The sequence below is a fragment of the Rhincodon typus genome, chromosome 17, assembly GCF_021869965.1.
Source record: "Rhincodon typus isolate 14 chromosome 17, sRhiTyp1.1, whole genome shotgun sequence".
Classification (NCBI taxonomy): Eukaryota; Metazoa; Chordata; class Chondrichthyes; order Orectolobiformes; family Rhincodontidae; genus Rhincodon; species Rhincodon typus.
In genome coordinates, this window is record NC_063348.1 from 849305 (window position 1) to 870160 (window position 20856).

The 20856-nt window shown below is 47.0% G+C and overlaps 1 protein-coding gene across 1 annotated transcript in view; it reads left to right on the forward strand.

Moving 5' to 3' along the window:
• Positions 1-20856, forward strand: part of madd (MAP-kinase activating death domain) — a 224082-nt gene that overhangs the window by 149837 nt on the left and 53389 nt on the right. The window contains exons 14-19 of the mRNA XM_048607272.1: positions 4950-5069; positions 6378-6434; positions 9845-9947; positions 10356-10542; positions 11040-11190; positions 12194-12394. Of these exons, the coding sequence (XP_048463229.1) occupies positions 4950-5069; positions 6378-6434; positions 9845-9947; positions 10356-10542; positions 11040-11190; positions 12194-12394 (819 nt within the window). The remainder of the gene's footprint in view (positions 1-4949; positions 5070-6377; positions 6435-9844; positions 9948-10355; positions 10543-11039; positions 11191-12193; positions 12395-20856) is intronic.

Here is a 20856-nt window from a genome sequence, read left to right on the forward strand (position 1 = left end):
CTGCTTGGCCTGCTGTGTTCATCCAGCCCTGCACCTTGTTGTCTCGGGAATTAGCACAGCTTTGTCAATGGGAGGTCATGCCTGACAAATTTGTCAGAATTCTTTCAGGAAGTAATGATTTTTTGTTTAGATTTAGATTTTATTACCAAGTTAGACAAAGGAGAGCCAGTAGGTGTGATTATGCAGATTTCCAGGAAGTCTTTGACTAAGTGCTGCACAGGATACTGCAAAATAATACTGGCATGGATAGAGGATTGGTTGATGGCAGAAGGAAGAGAGTAGGGCTAAAGGGATCTCTCAAGCTGGCAACCGGTAACTAGTGGACTTCTGCAGGGGTCCATGTTGGGACCACAACTATTTGCTTTATATATTAACAATTTGGACGGAGGAACTGAGGGCATTGTTGCAGAGTTGGCAGATGACACAAATAGATGGAGGGACGGGTAGTGTTGAGGAAGTGGGGAGGCTACAGAAGGACATGGACGAGCTAGGCGAGTGGGCAAAGAAGTGGCAGATGGAATGCAATATGGCAAAACGTGAGATTATACATTTTGGGAGGAAGAATAGAGGCATAGACTGTTTTCTAAATGGGGAAAGACTTCGGAAATCCGAAGCACAAAGGGACTTAGAGAATCCTGAACTAGGACTCCTTAAGGTAAACGTGTAGGTTCAGTTGGCAGTTAGGAAGGCAAATACAATGTTAGCATTCATTTCAAGAGGGCTAGAGTATAGGAGCATTGACATACTACTGAGGCTGTATAAGACTCTGTTCAGGCCATATTTGAATATTATTCTGGGCTCTGTATCGAAAGAAAGATGGGCTGGCCTTAGAGAGGATCCGGAGGAGGTTTACAAGAATGGTCTTGGGGATGAAGGGCTTGTCGTGTGAGGAGTGGTTGAGAACTCTGGGTCTGTACTCAATGAAGTTTAGAGGAAGTGGGGGGGGGAGATCTGACAGAACTTACAGAAAGTGACCTGGATAGAGTGGACATGGAGAAGATGTTTTCATTAGTAGGAGAGGCTAGGACTCAGGGCAGAGCCTCAGGGTGAAGGGATGACCCTTTAGAACTGAGATGAGGAGGAATTTCTTCAGCCAGCAGATGGTTAGTCTGTGGAGCTCATTGTCACAGAGGACTGTAGAGGCCAAGTCATTGAGTGTATTTAAGACAAACAGGTTCTTGATTAATAAGAGGATCAAGGTTAGAGGGAGAAAGCAGGAGAATGCGATTGAGAAATGTATCAGTCATGATCAAATGGCGGAGCAAACTTGATGGGCTGAATGGCCTAGATCTGCTCCCATATCTTATGGTCTTATGCTATATTCTTTCAGACTCAGCAGCACAGGGAGCAACCTCTTAGGATCCACCCAGTCAAACACTGGGAGAATGTTGCACCTTCAACTCCCTCGTTCTGTTCAAGTCCATTCTGCATCACCTCGACCTATAGGGCAGTCCTGGGAAGGTGTGATCGGTCCAGACTCTGTCCCTTCCTGTGTCTGCATCCCTCTCCTCCCTCCCCATGTCTGGCTCACTCCCCTTCCTCCCTTTCTGTGTCTGGCTTACTCCCTCCATTCCGCGTCCTGTGCCTCTCTGTCTTTCTGTGTCTCACTCGCTCCCTCCATCCCTCGCTGTCTCATTGTGTTTTCTCCTGTACTGTCTCTGTGAGCTGTATGTGGAATGAGTGTGTCTGACCGGTGTTATGTCTGCAATGATGTGAGCCAAGGGAGGCAGTAATGAGAACATCCCCTGGATTTTTGGGTGATCTGTTATGACTGTAAGCCCCTTTGTTGGTTTGATTTAATGCTTGTAAGGTTGAATGCTGGCCCAGTTTGGAATCCTGAATCCGGTAGTTAGCGGGCATGTCGACTGATTCCCTGGCCCTGCTCCATCTGCTCATTTGATTCTTCTCATTGCAATGTGCTGCTTTTCTTTCTGTTTCTGTTTCCACATTTTACAAGAAGAATACTTAAAAGTTGAAACAAACAGTAGAGATGAGGAGTCAGGTGGGTAAGACTGCTTTGTGATCGATTGTCCTAATTTCTGAAGAGTTGGTGTTTTCCAAGTTGCTGAGGGTGTGTATTGATCACTGTATTGAATGTACCAGTTTCTGCTGCTGTTGTGTTCGGGAGGTACTGATGCTCATGGTCTGGGGTTGTTTCTGACCACCATATGTTATATTGTTGGGGTGGCTTAAGCATGGGATTTGGTTGCTGTGTTTTTGATTGCAGTGTTAGCCCCTACTGATGGTGTCTGTTGAAGGTTCCTACGATTGTCCTGCCTCTTGCGCTCTGCACTCACTCACTCGGGCACATAGCCTTTGCAGTTTGCTCCTGGTCGCATTTCTGCTTGTCCTCTGGAACAGCAGTGAGCAGCACCACGGTAAATTTGGGAGGAAATTGGCACTGAGCTTATTTACAGCAGAGATGTAGAGGAGGAGCAGGGCTGACAGAGCATCAGCTCAGAGGGTCTGCCAAAGAAAGCACGTCTGAGTGCATTCACACTGCTTTGCATCCAATACTTTGTGAATTCGAGCTGTAATAAAACAAGACAGTCGGTAACATTGTATTTAAGGAGCGCAACTCCGATGGTGCGGCACTTCCCTTGGTGCTGACGCTCCGAAGGTGCGTCAATAAATATGGTCCATGCAGCAGACACCAGCAACCAAGGGGTATGTGTGTACACTGGGGACTGTGTGGGGAGGCTTTGTATGGCTGTCTGTTTGGGGGTCCCTATTGCCTGTAACGTACAGGGAGCTTCAGGGCTCAACATCTGACTGGATATGGACGTGACCTGCCACCATGCTGAGGCAGTGCTGGTGGACAGTCTCTGGTCACTGAAGAATCACTTCACTGGATGTTAATATGAAGCTTCTTCTCCCAGGCCCCACACACTGGGGCAGGCCTGCTGCAAGCACATTGACACTTATGCAAGATGTTGTACGTGTTCAGTTTTAGTGCACACACCAGTCTGGAAAATTGTTTGAAGTATACTCTGACATGCACCATGAGTCAAGGAATGCACACAGCTATGTAAGGTGGGGGTTAAGATATATGTACAGTGTTCCAAGTGTGCAACATTGGTAAAGACAAAATGGGGAGGTGCTCCCGTGGATGTGGCGTGGTCGATATGATGTAGGTGCAGATTTAGGCCATTCAGCCCATTGGACTGTTCTGGCAGTCACTGAGTATGCGGCCAGTTTTTTTATTCACTTGTTGATGTGGGCGTCACTGGCTGACAATTTGGGAGGAAACTGGCACTGAGCTTGTTTGCAGCAGAGATGTAGAGGAGGAGCAGGGCTGACAGAGCACCAGCTCAGAGGGTCTGCCAAAGAAAGCACATCTGAGTGCATTCACACTGCTTTGCATCCAATACTTCGTGAAGTCAAGCCATTCACTGAGTATGCGGCCAGTTTTTTTATTCACTTGTTGATGTGGGCATCACTGGCTGACCATTTACAGCCCATCCCTAGTTGCCCCTATTTGGTGGTGAGCTGCTTTCTTGAACTACTGCAGTCCACATACTGTAGTTAGACCCACAATGCCATTAGCAAGGGAATTTCACGATTCTGACCCAGCAACACTGGAGAAACAATGATAAATTTCCAAGTTGAGATGGTAAGTGGCTCAGTGGACAACTTGCAAGGGTGGAGTTCCCGTGTATCTTCTCCCCTTGTCCTTCAAGATGGAAGTGGTCATGGGTTTGGAAGGTACTGTGAATGTCTGCGGTGCATCTTGTAGATAGTACATACTGCTGCCACTGAGCGTCGGTAGTGGAGGGAGTGGATGCTTGTGGATGTGATGCCAATCAAATGGGCTGCTTTGACACGATGGTGTCAAGCTTCTTCAATGCTATTGGGGTTGTACTCATCCAAGTAAGTGGGGAGTATTCCGTCACCCTCATGACTTGTGCCTTGTAGAGGGTGGACAGGTTTTGGGTAGTCAGGAGGTAAGTTACTTGCTGCAACATTCCTAACCTCTGGCCTGCTCTGGTAGTCACTGTGTTTATATGACTAGTCCAGTTGAGTTTCTGGTCAACGGCGACTCCCAGGATGTTGATATTAGGGGATTCAGTAATGGCAACACTATTGAATGTCATGGAAAGATGGTCATTGCCTGCCATGTGTGTGGCACGAATGTCACTTGCAACTTGTCAGCTCAAGCCTGGATATTATCCAGATCTTGTTCCATTGAGCATGGACTATTTCAGTGTCTGAGGAGTCACGAATGGTGCTGAACATTGTGCAATCATCGGCAAACATCCCCACTTCTGACCTTATGATGGAGGGTATGTCATTGGTGAAGCATATGAAGATGATTGGGCCCAGGACACTACCCTGAGGAACTCCTGCAGAGATATCCTGGAACTGAGATGATTGACCTCCAACAGGAACAGCCATCTTCCTATGTGCCAGGTATGACTCCATCCAGCGAGAGGTTTTTCCCCGATAGCAGTTTTGCCAGGGCTCCTTGATGCCAAACTCAGTAGAATGCAGCTTTGATGTAAAGGGCTGTCACTCTCCCCTCACCTCTGAAATTCAGCTCTTTTGTCCATGTTTGGACCAAGGCTGTAATGAGGTCAGGAGCTGAGTTGCCCTGGCGGAACCCAAACTGGGCATCACTGAGCAAGTTATTGTAGAGCAGGTGCTGCTTGATAGCACTGTTGATGATAACTTCCATCATTTTACTGATGATTGAGAGAAAACTGATGGAATGTTAATTGGCTGAGTTGGATTTATCCAGCTTTTTGTGCACAGGATGTACCTGGACAATTTTCCACATTGTCAGGTAGACGCCAGTGTTGTAACGGTACTGGAAAGCTTGACTAGGGGTGAAGTAAGTTCCAGAGCACACAGTACTACTGCCCGAATGTTGTCAGACCCCATAGCCTTTGCCGTATCCGCTGCCTGCAGTCATTGTACAGTTGTTGATGTGTGAGAGTGTGTGCACTCAGCGTACGGGAGTCGATGTTTGCGTGTGCGCTCAGCGTACGGGAGTCGATGTTTGCGTGTGCGCTCGGTGTACGGGAGTCGATGTTTGCGTGTGCGCTCAGCGTACGGGAGTCGATGTTTGCGTGAGCAGCCAGTGTGTGGCCAATGGACTGGAATCTATTTGCGTGCGCCTGTGTGCGTGGTACAGGAGTCAATATTTGTGTGTACATGCATAGATTCACTGTATATGTGTCAGTTTTACTGTATATGTGCATGTGCGGTCAGCGTAGGAGTCTGTTTGTGTATGTGCCTGTCGATGTTTCTATGCATGTGTGCTATCAGTGTACAGGAGTTGATGTGTATGTGTGCAAAGATTCAATGTACACGTGTCTATGTTGGTGTGTATGTAAATGCACAGTCAGTGTACAGGATATGTTTGTGTGCACGCATGGGGTCAATGTACGGATGAGTGCGCACACACAGTCAGTGTACAGAAGCTGATGAGCACGGTCAGTGTACAAGAACCATTCTGCGCATGCAGCCAGTTTACTAGAGCTGAGTATGTGCATAGTCAATGTACAGGAGCTGGTGTACATGCACAGTCAGTGTACAGGAGCTGTTCTGCGTGTGCAGTCAGGCTACAGCAGCTAGTGTACATGCAGGGTCAGTGTACAGGAGCAGATGCGTCATGCTTTGGGGGTCAGTATGTAGGAGGCAGCGTGTGCATATGTGCGGGTGTGCAGGGTCTCAGTGTACAGGAGCCTATGTGCACAGGGTCAGTTTACACGTTGAAACATGTCACATTTGCTGATTTTGTTTTCTCGGCTACTCTATCCCCTCCAGCCCCCCTCTCCCTCCCATTCTCCTCCATCCCCTGAATCAAATACCTCATGGATTTCTGGCTGGGAGCATGTTAGCGAAAAGCAGTGACTTTGTTATGTTATATATGTGTGTGTGTGTGTCTGTGTGCTTCAGTCACTCTGCTAATTACTGTGTTGTGGTTTGTGTTTCTGGTGTGTGACCTGATGACCAGTATTCCAGTGGGCTGCCTGGCAGCATGTGATGGTGCCTGGGTCGAGAGATTGCTGGTGACCCACATCCTGGTTACTCTATGGGGGGTGTTGGGTGGGTTCATTCTCTACTCCACCTTATTCTCAGCACTCCGTTCTGGTGTTGTTTGAAAGCAGCAGTTTCTCCCTGCTTATGTACCAATCCTTGCTGGTTGTACCCTCTCCCTGCATGTTTACACCTTGGGTTTCCCCACAGCACTGAGCCAGCTTGCCATGCGGTATCTCCCAGTCAGCCTGGTGCTGCAGAATGGGGCACTGTCTGAGTGCTGTCCTCCCCACTGACCCCTGGAAAACTGTCAAATTGAATTGCCTGTTTTTGGATGAATTTCTTTCTGCATTGTTCCGCTGATTACGCACTAATTGTGATTTTGTATGTCCCAGTATTTGGGCTAAATACTATATTGGAGATAATAACGGAAGCTGGAGTGGGGAGTGAAGGTGGGTCTTCTGCATGGGCTGCCAGCTCCTTCCTTCGAATGCTGTGCCTCCTTCATTGGGCTGTTTGTTGTTTCTCTCACCCTCTTTCTCCACCCTCCTCCCCTATCATTGGGTAACTGATCACATTGCTCCGTCTTCCTACCTCCATCCCCCCTCCCCCCCCCCCCCCCCCCCCCCAGCCGCCTCACCCACCCTCCCCACTCACTCACTTGGCCGTCTGCCTCGTGTTTGCTGCTCGTTTACTGCTCCTCTGGTTCTGCATGTGACCAGGATCCAAACCACCTCCCTAATGCCCAGTCCCCAGGACCTTCCTCATTTCCCACCCTAACCCCCAGGATACTCCTCATTTCACCCCCCCCCCCCCCCCCCCCCATTTCCCCTCCTGCCCCCCCACCCGGACCCTCTTCATTCCCCCAGACCCCTCCAGGACCCCGTTCATTTTCCCTCCACTCCCAGGACCCCTTTCATACCCCAAACCCCCTTACCTGCTGGCCCCCAAACCCCTCAGTTTCCATTGCCCTTTGGACTGGCATTCCCCACTTTTCATACAATCATAGAGTGCACAAGAGGCACTTCCTGCCATGCACTCCAAAGATACCATCAAAGATATACTAAATCCACACTGGTCCCACTGTCCCACACTAGGCCCACTGTCTTGAATGGTATAACACTTCAAGTGATCATCTAAGTACTTTGTAAAGATTGTAAGGTTTCCTGCCTTAATTACCCTCCCAGACTATTCTTACCCTTACCGCCCTATGGGTGAAAAGGCTTTTCCTCAAAACCCCATTGCCTATTTCTTTGTGTTGCCATAGTCTTACCAGACCACAGGGCTACTCTGTAGTAGAAGAACAAAGAAAATTACAGCACAGGAACAGGCCATTCGGCCGTCTAAGCCTGCGCCGATCCAGATCCTCTATCTAAACCTGTCGCCTATTTTCCAAGGATCTGTATCCCTCTGCTCCCTGCCCATTCATGTATCTGTCTAGATACATCTTAAATGACGCTATTGTGCCCGCCTCTACCACCTCCGCTGGCAATGCGTTCCGGGCACCCACCACCTTCTGTGTAAAGAACTTTCCACGCATATCTCCCTTAAACTTTTCCCCTCTCACCTTGAAATCGTGACCCCTAGTAATTGAGTCCCCTACTCTGGGTAAAAGCTTCTTGCTATCCACCCTGTCTATACCTCTCATGATTTTGTAGACCTCAATCAGGTCCCCCCTCAACCTCCGTCTTTCTAATCTACTCAACCTCTCTTCATAGCTAGCGCCCTCCATACCAGGCAACAACCTGGTGAACCTCCTCTGCACCCTCTCCAAAGCATCCACATCCTTTTGGTAATGTGGCGATCAGAACTGTACGCAGTATTCCAAATGTGGTCGAACCAAAGTCCTACACAACTGTAACATGACCTGCCAACTCTTTTACTCAGTACCTTGTCCGATGAATGAAAGCATGCCGTATGCCTTCTGGACCACTCTATCAACCTGCGTTGCCACCTTCAGGGTACAATGGACCTGAACACCCAGATCTCTCTGTGCATCAATTTTCCCCAGGGCTTTTCCATTTACCGTATAGTTCGCTCTTGAATTGGATCTTCCAAAATGCATCACCTTGCATTTGCTGGATTGAACTCCATCTGCCATTTTTCCGCCCAACTCTCCAATCTATCTATATTCTGCTGCATTCTCCAACAGTCCCCTTCACTATCTGCTACTCCACCAATCTTAGTGTCATCTGCAAACTTGCTAATCAGACCATCTATACCTTCCTCCAGATCATTTATGTATATCACAAACTATAGTGGTCCCAACACGGATCCCTGTGGAACACCACAGTTCTCCATTTTGAGAAACTCCCTTCCACTACAACCCTCTGTCTCTTGTTGCCCAGCCAGTTCTCTATCTATCTAGCTAGTACACCCTGGACCCCATGTGACCTCACTTTCTCCATCAGCCTACCATGGGGAACCTTATCAAACGCCTTACTGAAGTCCATGTATATGACATCCACGGCCCTTCCCTCATCTATCAACTTTGTCACTTCCTCAAAGAATTCTATCAAGTTGGTAAGACATGACCTTCCCTGCACAAAACCATGCTGCCTATCACTAATAAGCCCATTTTTTTCCAAATGTAAGTAGATCCTATCCCTCAGTATCTTCTCCAGCAGCTTCCCCACCACTGACGTCAGGCTCACTGGTCTGTAATTACCTGGATTATCCTTGCTACCCTCCTTAAGCAAGGGGACAACATTAGCAATTCTCCATTCCTCCAGGACCTCACCCGTGCTCAAGGATGCTGCAAAGATATCTGTTAAGGCCGCAGCCATTTCCTCTCTCGCCCCCCTCAGTAACCTGGGATAGATCCCATCCGGACCTGGGGACTTGTCCACCCTAATGCCTTTTAGAACACCCAACACTTTCCCCCCTCCTTATGCCGACTTGACCTAGAGTAATCAAACATCTATCCCTAACCTCAACATCTGTCATGTCCCTCTCCTCAGTGAATACCGACGCAAAGTACTCATTAAGAATCTCACTCATTTTCTCTGACTTTTCGCATAACTAGAGAGAGAGGGCTGATGGTGATTTAACCTGAGGGCGAGGGGAGAGGTTGAGAAGGAGAGTCCTTCAGGGTAATGTCAACTGCTGATGGAAATTGAACCCATGCTGTTAGGATCACACTGCTTTGCAAACCACCCGTCCAGCCAGCTGAGCTGAGCCCCTCTAAGCCTCCTGCCTTTCACCTTCAAATTATGCTCCTTGTTATTGACTCTTCAGCTAAAGCAAACAGCAACTTTTTACCCTGTCCATATCCCTTATATTCTTATACATCTCTATCAGGACCAAACCCGCTCCACCCCAACCTTCTCTGCTCCAAGGAAAACAACCCAAGCATAATCAGCCTCTCTCTGTAGCTGAAATGCTCCATCCCAGGCAACATCCTGGTGAATCTCCACTGCACCCTGTCCAGTGCAATCACATCCTTCCTATAGTGTGGTGACCAGATCTGCACACAGTACTCCAGCTGTGGCGTAACCAAAGTTCTGTACAGCTCCAACATAACCTCCCTGCTCTTAGAAAGATTAAAGGAGGGATCTTCACTCACCCACTCCTCATCCTGTCATCCTCTGACTATTTCTCTTGGACACTCCCTGACTCCCTGACAATCCCTTGTTCCTCACCACTTGTGTTCCCAATCCTTGCTCCCTCACAATGTTTTGTTTGTTGGATTCAGTCAGCTTTCCGTGCTATTTTCTGCTGATGTGTGATGTAGGTTTGCAACTCTTGTGCACCAGATTGACTTGTATTCTCCTTCACCCACCCTGTGCCCTTGTTGTGACAGCTCTTGGCCCGGGTGAAGCCAGCAGCCAACCGCCTTGACTCTGTTTTTGTTCATGTCCAGGTAACAGGAGGGCCCTGGTTGACCAGAAATCCTCAGTGATCAAACACAGTCCGACGGTGAAGAGGGAGTCTCCCTCACCACAGGCCAGAGTGAACAACAGCAGGTAGGCAGGGAGGGAATGGCAGTGGGTACAGGGTGGGGGAGAGGGGACGGGGATGGCTGTGGGTATTTGGGGGAAGAGGATGGCAGTGGGGAGGGGAAGGGATGGCGGACGGTACGTGGCAGTGAACAGTGCGACCACAAGGCTTACTCTCACTACTTTGCTCATCTCTGGCACCATGTCAAAACTCCTCATGGGTGTGAGTTTGTGTGTAGGTGATGGAGCATGTCTGGGAATTTGGGTGGGGGCCAATGTGACTGTGGGGGTTGGAAGTACAGTGTATCTATTGGGGGTCTCTGTGGGTTTAGTTGTGTCTGGGGGTTATTTTCATGGGGTATATGTGCTCCAATGCCTGTGTGTGTTACCCACAAGCTGGTCTGAAGCTGCTAACAGCTGCTATGTGTGTTGCAGTGAGAACCAGCAGTTTCTGAAGGAGTTGGTGCACAGTGTGCTGGATGGTCAGGGTGTCGGCTGGTTAAATCTGAAGAAAGTTCGGCGTCTGCTGGAGAATGAACAGCTTCGAGTGTTTGTCCTGAGTAAACTGAACCGGACAATTCAGTCGGAGGAGGACGCCCGGCTCGATATAATCAAGGATGTGGTAAGGGTTCAGGCCTTCAGAACATCCAAGATCGGCAGGGCCCATGGTCACATCCTCCTCTCGAAACAGGCTGCTGCGGTCCCCTGCCATTTCATCTTTTCACCAGCTTCACCCATTTTTAACCCTGTTGGTCTGTCCACTCCCTCCCATCCCCTGCAGCATTCTTCACCTGCCAACATTCCCATCCATATCCACTCAATCTTCATCTCACTTCAGCTTTTGCCCTGTGCCCTTCCCCCCCTTGCACCTCCCCACCACCACTCCACTGTCTGCTGCTCCCACCACCGCCATCACCCCGGTCAGCCCCTTCTCCTGCACACCCCCCACACCAATCTGGATTTGCAGCGTTTCTCAGTGTGGACCCTGGGGCAGTTCGGTGCTTCCTGCACTCTGTTGTAGTTTTGTGTGGCTGTAGTGTTCTGTGTATTTGAAGGGTATATTTTGTTGTTATGCATTGTGCTGTCTGGTGAGTACTGCCCTCGTTGTCCCCTCTGCAGGAAATCAGTAAGAAGGTGTACCGTGGGATGCTGGATCTGCTGAAATGCTGTGTGTCCAGCCTGGAGCATTCATATAGCAATGCAGGGCTAGGAGGAATGGCCAGTGTCTTCACTCTGCTGGAAATTGCACACACACACTACTACAATAAAGGTAAGCCAGCACTCCCCTAGCTTTAAACAGTCAGTATAGATGGAGAAACCTCATTCAGCATGGGAAGGGATTAGTCACTGTTCAGAATTTAGCACCTGGGATGGACAAACAAAGCAAGGGAACACAGTACAACGGGAAGATATTGAGGTGGGTGAAGGTGGGGAGAGAATGTGGAATTCCTCTCCAAAATCGCTGAAGGTAATGGGAAATGTGGAGAAGATGGTAAAGAAGGTATATGGGATGCAATGCAAAGGCAGGAATGCGTTGCTGGAACGATACAAGGCTGTGCTCAAACCAGAGCTGGAGTTGTGGGTCCAGTCCTGGTCACCACATTCCATGGAGGAGATAATTGGTCTGAGGACAGTACAGAGGAGATTTACAAGAATGTTGCCAGGGCTTGGAAATTGCAGCTTAGAGCAAAGATTGGAGCAGTTTCAGTTTGAACACAGGGCTGACTTAATCGAGATGTACAAAATAGTGAGGGGTTTGGACAGAGTGGGCAGGGGGACCCTATTTCCCCTAGAGGAGAGGTCAGTGACCAGGGGGCATAGGTTTAAAGTGGTCTGTTAAAGAAGGGACACAGAGAAATGCTTTTTCACTCAGAACTGTTTGTCTGGAATTCACCACCCAGTTTGATGATTGAGGGGAAGTCTCCAATACTTTTTTAAAAAGGATCCTGCATCTGCACTTGAAGCAATGTAGGCTGCAGTTAACCTCAATTTACTCCATAATTCAGGACCTGATACTCAGTCCTGATAAACAGGACCCAATAGAGGTCGCTTTGTTCCAATAAACATGATCTGATAAAGGCTGCTCAGAATTATGATGGTGTTTTGTTTGATATGTAGTGATTTTTAACTGTTCTTGTTGAGTTTCTGATCTTTGTCCATGTGTCTCCACTCATCCTTTGCCCCTCTCCCTTCCCCAACTCCCTCTCCCCTTGCCTCCCCCCATTCCTTTCTCGCCCGTGCCTCCCCCACTTCCATCTTTCTCCGTACACCAGAACCCGACAAGAAGAAACGCAGTCCAACAGAGGGTGGCACAGTGCCAGCTAGTAAGGAGCCCATGCCCTCGAAAGGGGAGATGAAACCCCCCAGTGCACCGATGACCCACCTGCAACTCCCACCAAAAGCTCCCAACAGCAAGGCGCCGGGCGAGTATGACACCCGGAGTCTGAATGAAGAGAATTTTGTTGCTTCAATCGGTGTGTATTGCTTGTGGGTGCAGGGCATATCACAACGCGAGATTGAAGCAATTGGCTCAAGTCCCACTGTCATTCTGTGATTAGAGCCACATCAATAAGCTGTAGAGTCTGAAGAGGCCCATATACACACTGCCAGGCCTGTGTTAACACCAGGTACAACGTAGCCTATACAAACAGTGCCAGGCCTGTGTTAACACCAGGTACAGCTAACCTATACAAATGGTGCCAGGCCTGTGTTAACAACAGGTACGGCGTAGCCTATACAAATGGTGCCAGGCCTGTGTTAACAACAGGTACGGTGTAGCCTATGCAAACAGTATCAGGCCAGTGTTAACACCAGGTACAGTGTAGCCTATACAAACAGTGCCAGGCCTGTGTTAACACCAGGTACAGCGTAGCCTATACAAACAGTGCCAGGCCTGTGTTAACACCAGTTGAGGCCTTCTCCCATCAGGTCTGTACTGCTAACCTATGTTATCACCTGCACTAGTCTCACTTTCCAGCAGTAGGCACACATAGCCGTGAATGTTACAACATTTCAAATGCTTATCCAAGTACTTTTTAAAGGGTGTGAGGTTTCCTGCCTCAAACGCCCACCCCACCCCCCGGGAGTCCATTCCAGACCCCCATCACCCACAGGATGAAAAACCGCTCATCCTTAAATCCCCTGTAAACCTGCTGCCTTCATTTTAAAATTATGTTCCCTTGTTATTGACCTTTAACTGAGAGGAACAGCTGCTTTCTGTAGCCCCTGTCCATGCCCCTTGTAATCTTTTACACTTCAAACAGGTCCCCCCCTCAACCTGCTCTGCTCCAAAGAAAACACCCCAAGCTTATCCAGCCTCTCTCCATCACAAAAATGTTCTGTCCCAGGCAGCATCCTGGTGAATCTCCTCTACACCCTTCCAGTACAATCACATCCTTCCTATAACGTGGTAACCAGAACGTCACTCAGTGCTCCAAATGTGGCCTAACCAAAGTCCTGTACAGCTCCAACATAACCTCCTTGATCTTAAAATCTATGCCTCAACTGATAAAGGCAAGTGTTCTATATACCTACTTAACTACCCTATTACTCTGTCCTGCCACTGTGAGGGGTCTGTGGACAACCGCCCCAAGATCCCTCTGTTTTTCTGAGCTTCTTAGTGTCTTGCCATTTACTGAGTACTCGCTTGTCTTGTTCCTTCTTCCACAGTGCATCACCGTACCTTAAGTTACATCTGCTACCAATCTGCCCATCTGACCACCCTGTTTATATCTTTTTGTATCTTAACACCTTCCTCCTCATTGTCAGCCACTCGGTCAATCTTTGTGTCATCCGCAGACTTACTTACCATCCCTCCCACATTCGCATCAACATTATTTATGAATATCACAAACATTAAGGGACCCAGCACTGATCCCTGTGGTATGCTGCTGCACACCAGGCTCCAGTCACACAAACAGACTTCTGCCACCACCCTCTATCTCCTGTCACTGAGCTAATCTTTGATCCACTTTGCCAAATTACCGTGGGTCACGTGAGCTTTTACCTTTGTGATCAGTTTCCCACATGGGATCTTGTCAAAGGCGTTAATGAAATCCTTATAAACCACATCAACTGCTCTACCCTCATCCAAACACTTGGTCACCTCCTCAAACATTCACCAGATTTATTGGGCATGACCTCCCTCTTGTGAAGCCATGCTAACTATCCCTGATCAAATCTTACCCCTCTGAGTAGAGATTAATTTTCCCCTTCACTACTTTCTCCACAGGCCTGTATTAATATCAGGCTGCTGTGAGACCTGTAGAGACACTCCCAGGCCTGTGTTCAGACTGTCATGAGGCTTGTACAAACACTGTCAAGCCCCCATGCAGACTGTAGTAAAGCCTGAGAGGGTATATTCCTGATGCCATGTTGTTGTCAGTTGCCAAGACGATACGGTATGTGAACATAGGAGTGCACTGTGCAGGGTAGCCTCTATGGGTTTGAGATCGCAGTGTAGGTGGCGAGACCCTCCGACATGGTGAGTGGTTATTCAAGTTCTGTAGTTGATCAGGTTCCCGAGATGAGGGTAGTTATCAGCTACTAAAGGAAGTGTATTGCCAAATAGTGTTATCAAATTATCAGGTGTAAGCTTAAAATAGTGAACTTTCACCTTGTGCATACTTTGGCCAAAGCTGTAATTTGCATTCTTTTGATGCCTTCCAGGGGTCCATTGCTGTTCCATTTGTCCCCCCTCAGCTGACCCTGCGTGCAATGATCAGACCCCTAAAGTCTGTGTCGTTGCTTGTACTGTGCTCACTGTATCTCAAGAAGTTGACAATATATTGCCCAGTGGCTCAAGGTTTTGAGTGCAGCTCCTTCCAGAATTCCTTGATTGCCTGCTCCCTTTGCTTGGCTGAGAGATTTCTGCCAAAAGGGTTACTGACTGCACGTCTCCCTGCTGCTCAGAAGCATGACCAGTAAAGAAATGTGTCTTTGTAATTTGGCTATGGGAAGCTGATTGACTGGCGCAGTGTCAGTGATAGTCTAGCTGTTGATTGATGGAACAGCCATTTGCTTTCAGGCCTCATTCCCTTCCCCTTTCCAAGCACTGCCATTCCTTTATCAAACAATCAAATAGCAAGAAAGGACGTTCAGCTCCTTATTTGTCTTTGGAAGTGCAATCATTCTTAGTCCTACATCACTTTTTAAAATTTAAGAAGGAGAACCATTTGGACCATCAGACCTGCTCTTTTATTCAACAAAATTGTGACTTACTGTCCACCCAATTCCACATGCTTGCATTATCCTCATAGTCATTACTACCCAAAGCGTGCTGTCATTCTTTTTTCTTGTGTAGACTTGTTTTTCCCACTTGCCTGACTGCCTTGGCTAGCTATTTCCAAAGGTTCCCCACCCTCTTGAGTGAAGGAATTTCTTCCCAACACAGCCCTAAATGGTTGGTACCTTACCCTGAGATTGTGCTCCTTTGTTTTAATTCCTCAGCCAGTAGAGAATGAGCTCTGTCTTACTCTTTCTTGCTCTCATGCGCGCTGTCTCTCTCATGCGCGCTGCCTCTCTCATGCGCGCTGCCTCTCTCATGCGCGCTGCCTCTCTCTTGCGCTCGCACTCTCGCGCCCGCGCTCTCTCTCTCGTACGCTCTTTCGATCTCTCTCCAATGAAGTCTACCTCTCTCTGTGCCTCTCCCCTCACCCCGGTCCTCTTCCCGCCCCTCTGCCTGTCCCCATTCCCCTCCCTCTCTCCCCCCTCCCTTTCTCCCTTTCCCTGTCTCCCCCCTCCCTTTCCCCGTCTCCCCCCTCCATCTCTCCCCCCTCCGTCTCCCTCTCTCTCTACTGTGTCAAGCATCTAAACAATTATGTTTCAATGGGATCATCTCTCATTCTTCTGAACCGCAAAGTATATCAGTGTAGCCTACTCAATCTCTTAAGACTTAACCCAGGAGCAAGTCTAGTGAATCGTTTTTGCACACTCTCAGGTCATGTATGTCCTTCCTTGGGATAAGAAGCCCAACACTGTGCACAAAGTTAACCTTATTAAAGCCATAAGATCAGGAAAATAGGAACAGAATAAGCCATTTGGCCCACTGAGCCAATTCCACCACTCAATATGATCATGGCCAATTATTCAACTCACTACCCTGTTTTTCAGCTTTCTCCCCATTTCCTTTGATCCCTTTTGCCCCAAGAAGTATATCTGACCGCCTCTAGAAAACCTTTTCCTTTTTGGCCTCAACCACTTTCAGTAGCAGAGAATTCCATGGGGGCACCACTCTCTGGCTGAAGAAATTACTCCTCATCTCAGTCCTGAATGGCCTACCCCATTTCGTTAAACTGTGACCGTTGGTTCTGAACTCCCCAATCATTGGGAACATACTTCCTGCATTTACCCTATCTAATCCCGTTAGAATTTTTTTAGTTTTCTATGAGATCCTCCCGTCATTCTTCTAAACTCAAGTGAATACGATCCTAACTTCATCCTACATCAGTCCTACTGCCTCAAGAACCAGTCTGGTAAACCTTTGTTGCCATCTGTCCACGGCCAGAATATCCTTCCTATGGAGCCCTTTACGATTGGTATAAAACTTGTGCAGTCTATAAGCCTGAGGCTTCTGACCAATCCGTCTGTCACAAAAGATAGTGTTCTCCTCTTTACAATATTTTTATAGCATCAATCTCTACCACTTCTTTTCTGTTTGAACCATTTGAGATCCCAACAACTGAGTGAAAGATTCATTTTCTTCTCAGTCCTAAAAGGCTGACCCCTTACCCGGATTGTTTTCCCCAATGATTTTGCATCTATGCCCTCGAATTATTAACCATCTCACCAGAGGGAATTGTTTTTCTCTGTGAGCTCTGTCAAAACTCATTGCGAACCTTGATTCGGTCACCTCTTCCCCTTCTCTGTTCCACTGGAGAACAGCATTCCTGCTTCCAACTTCTCCCTCGTCTCAAGTAAAGTGCTGGGGAACGTCTTCTAAATCTGAATTGTAGGTGGAAATTGTCCACAATGTTTCAGCTGAGGCCTAACCAGGGTTTTATAACATTCCAGCACACTCCCTTTGGTATTGTATTCTGTTTCTCTGTTCAGAAACCAGTGTAACTTGTCTATGTTTTAACACTGTTTGCATTCTCCCTGTCTTCATATTATGCCCACATCCTTCTCGTTCTACCTAATGACCACATTCCACATCTGAACTGCTGTCTCCTCTTTGTCCCAGCACTTGAGTTTGTGTTGTCAAGAGAGATAATGAAATGCAAAAAGGGTTTGTATGCTTCATGCATCCTGAAAGTCTCAGTTTATGGCAAATGGACAATGAGAATAGGGATGTTTTACAGCAGCTGGACCGGGCCTTGATGAGACCACTTCTGGAGCATGCTTGCAGTTTTGGCCTCCTCGTTTGAAAGAAGAACTGATTAATTTAGGAGCAGTTCCAAGAACGTTCACTTGATTCATAGGAGGGATGATAGACTTATCTCAAGATGAAAAATTGAGCAGGTTAGGCCAAGAATGAGAGGTGATCTGATTGAAATATGCAAGATCTGAGGGGAGTAGACAGGCTAGATGCTAAATGTTTCTGTTTCTGGAGGAGACAAGATCTAGGGGAGATCATTTAAGAAAAAGAGATCTCCCTTTCAAGACTGAGAAGAGAATTTTATTTTCTCTGTAGGTCATTACTCTATGGAATTTCCTTCCCGAGAGAGCAGTGTGAGACTGGGTCAGTGAGTATACTCGAGGCTGAGTTATTGATTGACTGAGTTATTGAGAGAGTCCAGAAAAAGTGAAACTGAGACTGCTACCAGATCAGTTGAGGTCTTATTGAATGAAGGAGCGAGCTATAAGGTCTGAATGACCTACTCCTCCTAAATCCTATGTAACTTGCCCTAGATTTGTGTCTGTAGAGCTAAGGTCTTCTCTTCAGCCACATGTTTTTACTATCCTGTCATTCATAATTTACTCTTCATATTAATCCTCCCTCGGTGTTTCAATCCCCACTTCTCCACAATACTTCATCTCCATCCACCAAACTTCAGTTCATTTCCCCATCCTGTGTCTGTCATCCTGGAGACTGTCACTATCCTTCAATGTCTGTTGCCTTACCAAGTTATGTATCACCAGAAAATGTTACAATGCTGTTATTTGAGTCTGGGTTTATAAAAATTGCAAAGAGAAATGAAACAAGCTGACCCTCGGGGATCACCCCTGGAAAGTGCCTGCAGAGAGAAACTTCCATTCACCATGGCCCTTTGCTTTCTGCCATTTTTCCATCTATACTGCCATTTAATTCCTGGGGCTTCCATCTTCTTAATAAGCCTTCTGTGTGGTACATTGTAAAGTGGCTTCTGAAAATCCATATATACAACATTTACTGCAGTATCGTAACCAACCTTCTCTGTCGTGACATTGAAGAATTCCACCACATTGGACAGACACAATTTTCTTTTAACAATTCTGTGCTGGTTCTCCTTGATTTCAAATGAAATTCATTTTGTGCCTGCCAATTGTTCCCAGTTACTTTCCTGCCACCAACATTAGGCTGATAGGACAATAGTTTCCTGGTTTATCCCTCTCTCTTGATCCACGTTTTTTAAAATTCATTCATGATGAGGGTGTTGCTGGCTAGGCCAGCATTTATTGCCCATTTCTAACTGAGAGTCTGGAGTCACCATTAAGCTAGACCAGGTAATGATGGCAGTTACCATCCTTAAAGGACATTAGTGAACCAGATGGATTTTTCCAACCATTGACAATAGATTCATGGCCATCATTAGACAATTCCAAATTTTTATTGAATTGAAATTTGCCATGGTGGGAATTGAACCTTTGTCTCCAGAACTTTACCTGAGTCTCTGGATTAACAGTCCAGCGATAGTACCACCATGTCATCACCTCCCCACATGTTGTAATATTAGTAACCCTCCAACTTCTGGCACTTCTGCTATGTCCAGTGAGATTGAGAGATTATGACCAATGCCTTTGCTACTTTCACCAAGGCCGGCTGAACTCCATCTGGACCAGGATGGCTTATCGATTTTCAGTAATGCTAATCTTTTTCAGTACACTTGCTTACTATATCCTGCCCATAACTTCCCTCTCTTCTTTCAGTGCAACTTTCACATTCTTTACTGTATAGAAGTTACAAAATCCCCATTTAATTCTTCATAAGAACCAGGAGCAGGAGTAGGCCATCCAGCCCCTTGAGCCCACTCCACCATTCAATAAGCTCATGGCTGATCTTTTCATGGCCTCAGCTCCACTTACCCACCCTCTCACCATAACCCTTAATTCCTTTACTATTCAAAAAACTTTCTATCTTTGCTTTAAGAACATACAATGAGAAAGCTTCAACTGCTTCACTGGGCAGGGAATTCCACAGATTCACAATCCTTTGGGTGAAGAAGTTCCTCCTCAATTCAGTCCTAAATCTGGTCCCCCTAATTTTGAGGCTATGCCTTCTTGATCTAGTTTCACTCGCCACTGGAAACAACCTCCCTGCTTCTATCTTATCTATTCCCTTCATAATTTTATATGCTTCTATAAGATTCCCCCTCATTCTTCTAAATTGCAATGAATGTAATCCCAGTCTATTCAGCCTCTCCTGAGAAGCCAACCCTCTCAACTCTGGAATCAACTTCGTGAATCTCCTCTGCACCCCCACCAGTGCCAGTACATCCTTTCTCAAGTAAGGAGACCAAAACTATACACAGTACTCCAGATGTGACCTCACCAGCACCCTATACAGCTGCACCATTACCTCTCTGCTTTTAAACTCCATCCCTCTAGCAATGAAAGACAAAATTCCATTTGCCTCCCTAATTACCTGTTGTACCTGCAAACCAACCTTTTTCGATTCATGCACATGGACACCAGGTCCCCCTGCACAGCAGCATGCTGCAATTTTTTATTGTTCAAGTAATAGTCCTTTTTACTGTTATTCCTACCAAAATGGATGACTTCACATTTATCAACATTGAATTCCATCTGCCAGACCTTTGCCCACTCACTTAAACTATCTACATCCCTCTGCAAACTTTGAGTCCTCTGCATGCTTTGCTCTACCACTCATCTTAGTGTAATCCGCAAACTTTGACACTCTGCACACAGCCCCCAACTCCAAATTATCTGTATAAATTATAAACAATTGTGGTCCCACCACTGATCCCTTAGGCACACCACTAGTCACTGTTCACCAACCAGAAAAGCACTCATTCATTCTCACTCTTTGCTTCCTGTTAGTTAACCAATCTTCGATCCATGCTAATACAACGCCTGTAACGCCATGCACCTTTATCTAGTGCAACAGCCTTTTGTGCAGCACCTTATCAAATGCCTTTTGGGAATCCAGATAGACCACATCTACTGGATCCCTGTTGTCCACCGCACTGTAATGTCTTCGTACAATTCTAGAAAATTAGTCAAGGCTGATCTACCTTTCATGAACCTGTGCTGTGTCTGCCCAATGGGGCAATTTCTATCTAGATATCTTGCTATTTCTTCCTTAATGATAGATTCAAGCATTTTTAGCACAGAAGTTAAGCTAACCGGTCTATAATACATTGTCTTTTGTCTACCTCCTTTTTTGAGCAGTGGCATCACATTGGCTGTTTTCCAATCTGCTGGAACGGCACCAGAGTCCAGCGAATTTTGGAAAATTACCACGATTGCATTTGCTATAACTCCCTCCATCTCTTTTATCATCCTGGGATGCATTCCACCAGGGCCAGGAGACTTGTCTTATCTTTAGCATCATTAGCTTGCCCAACCCTACCTATTTCGTGATAATGATTGTGTCTAGGTCCTCACCTACCTTAGTCTATTTGTCATCAATTACTGGCAAGTTATTTGTGTTCTCCACTGTGAAGACCGACACAAAATACCTGTTCAATGCCTCAGCTATTTCCTCATTTCCTGTTACTAAATCCCCCTTCTCATCCTCTAAAGGACCAATGTTTACCTTAGCCACTCTTTTTCGATT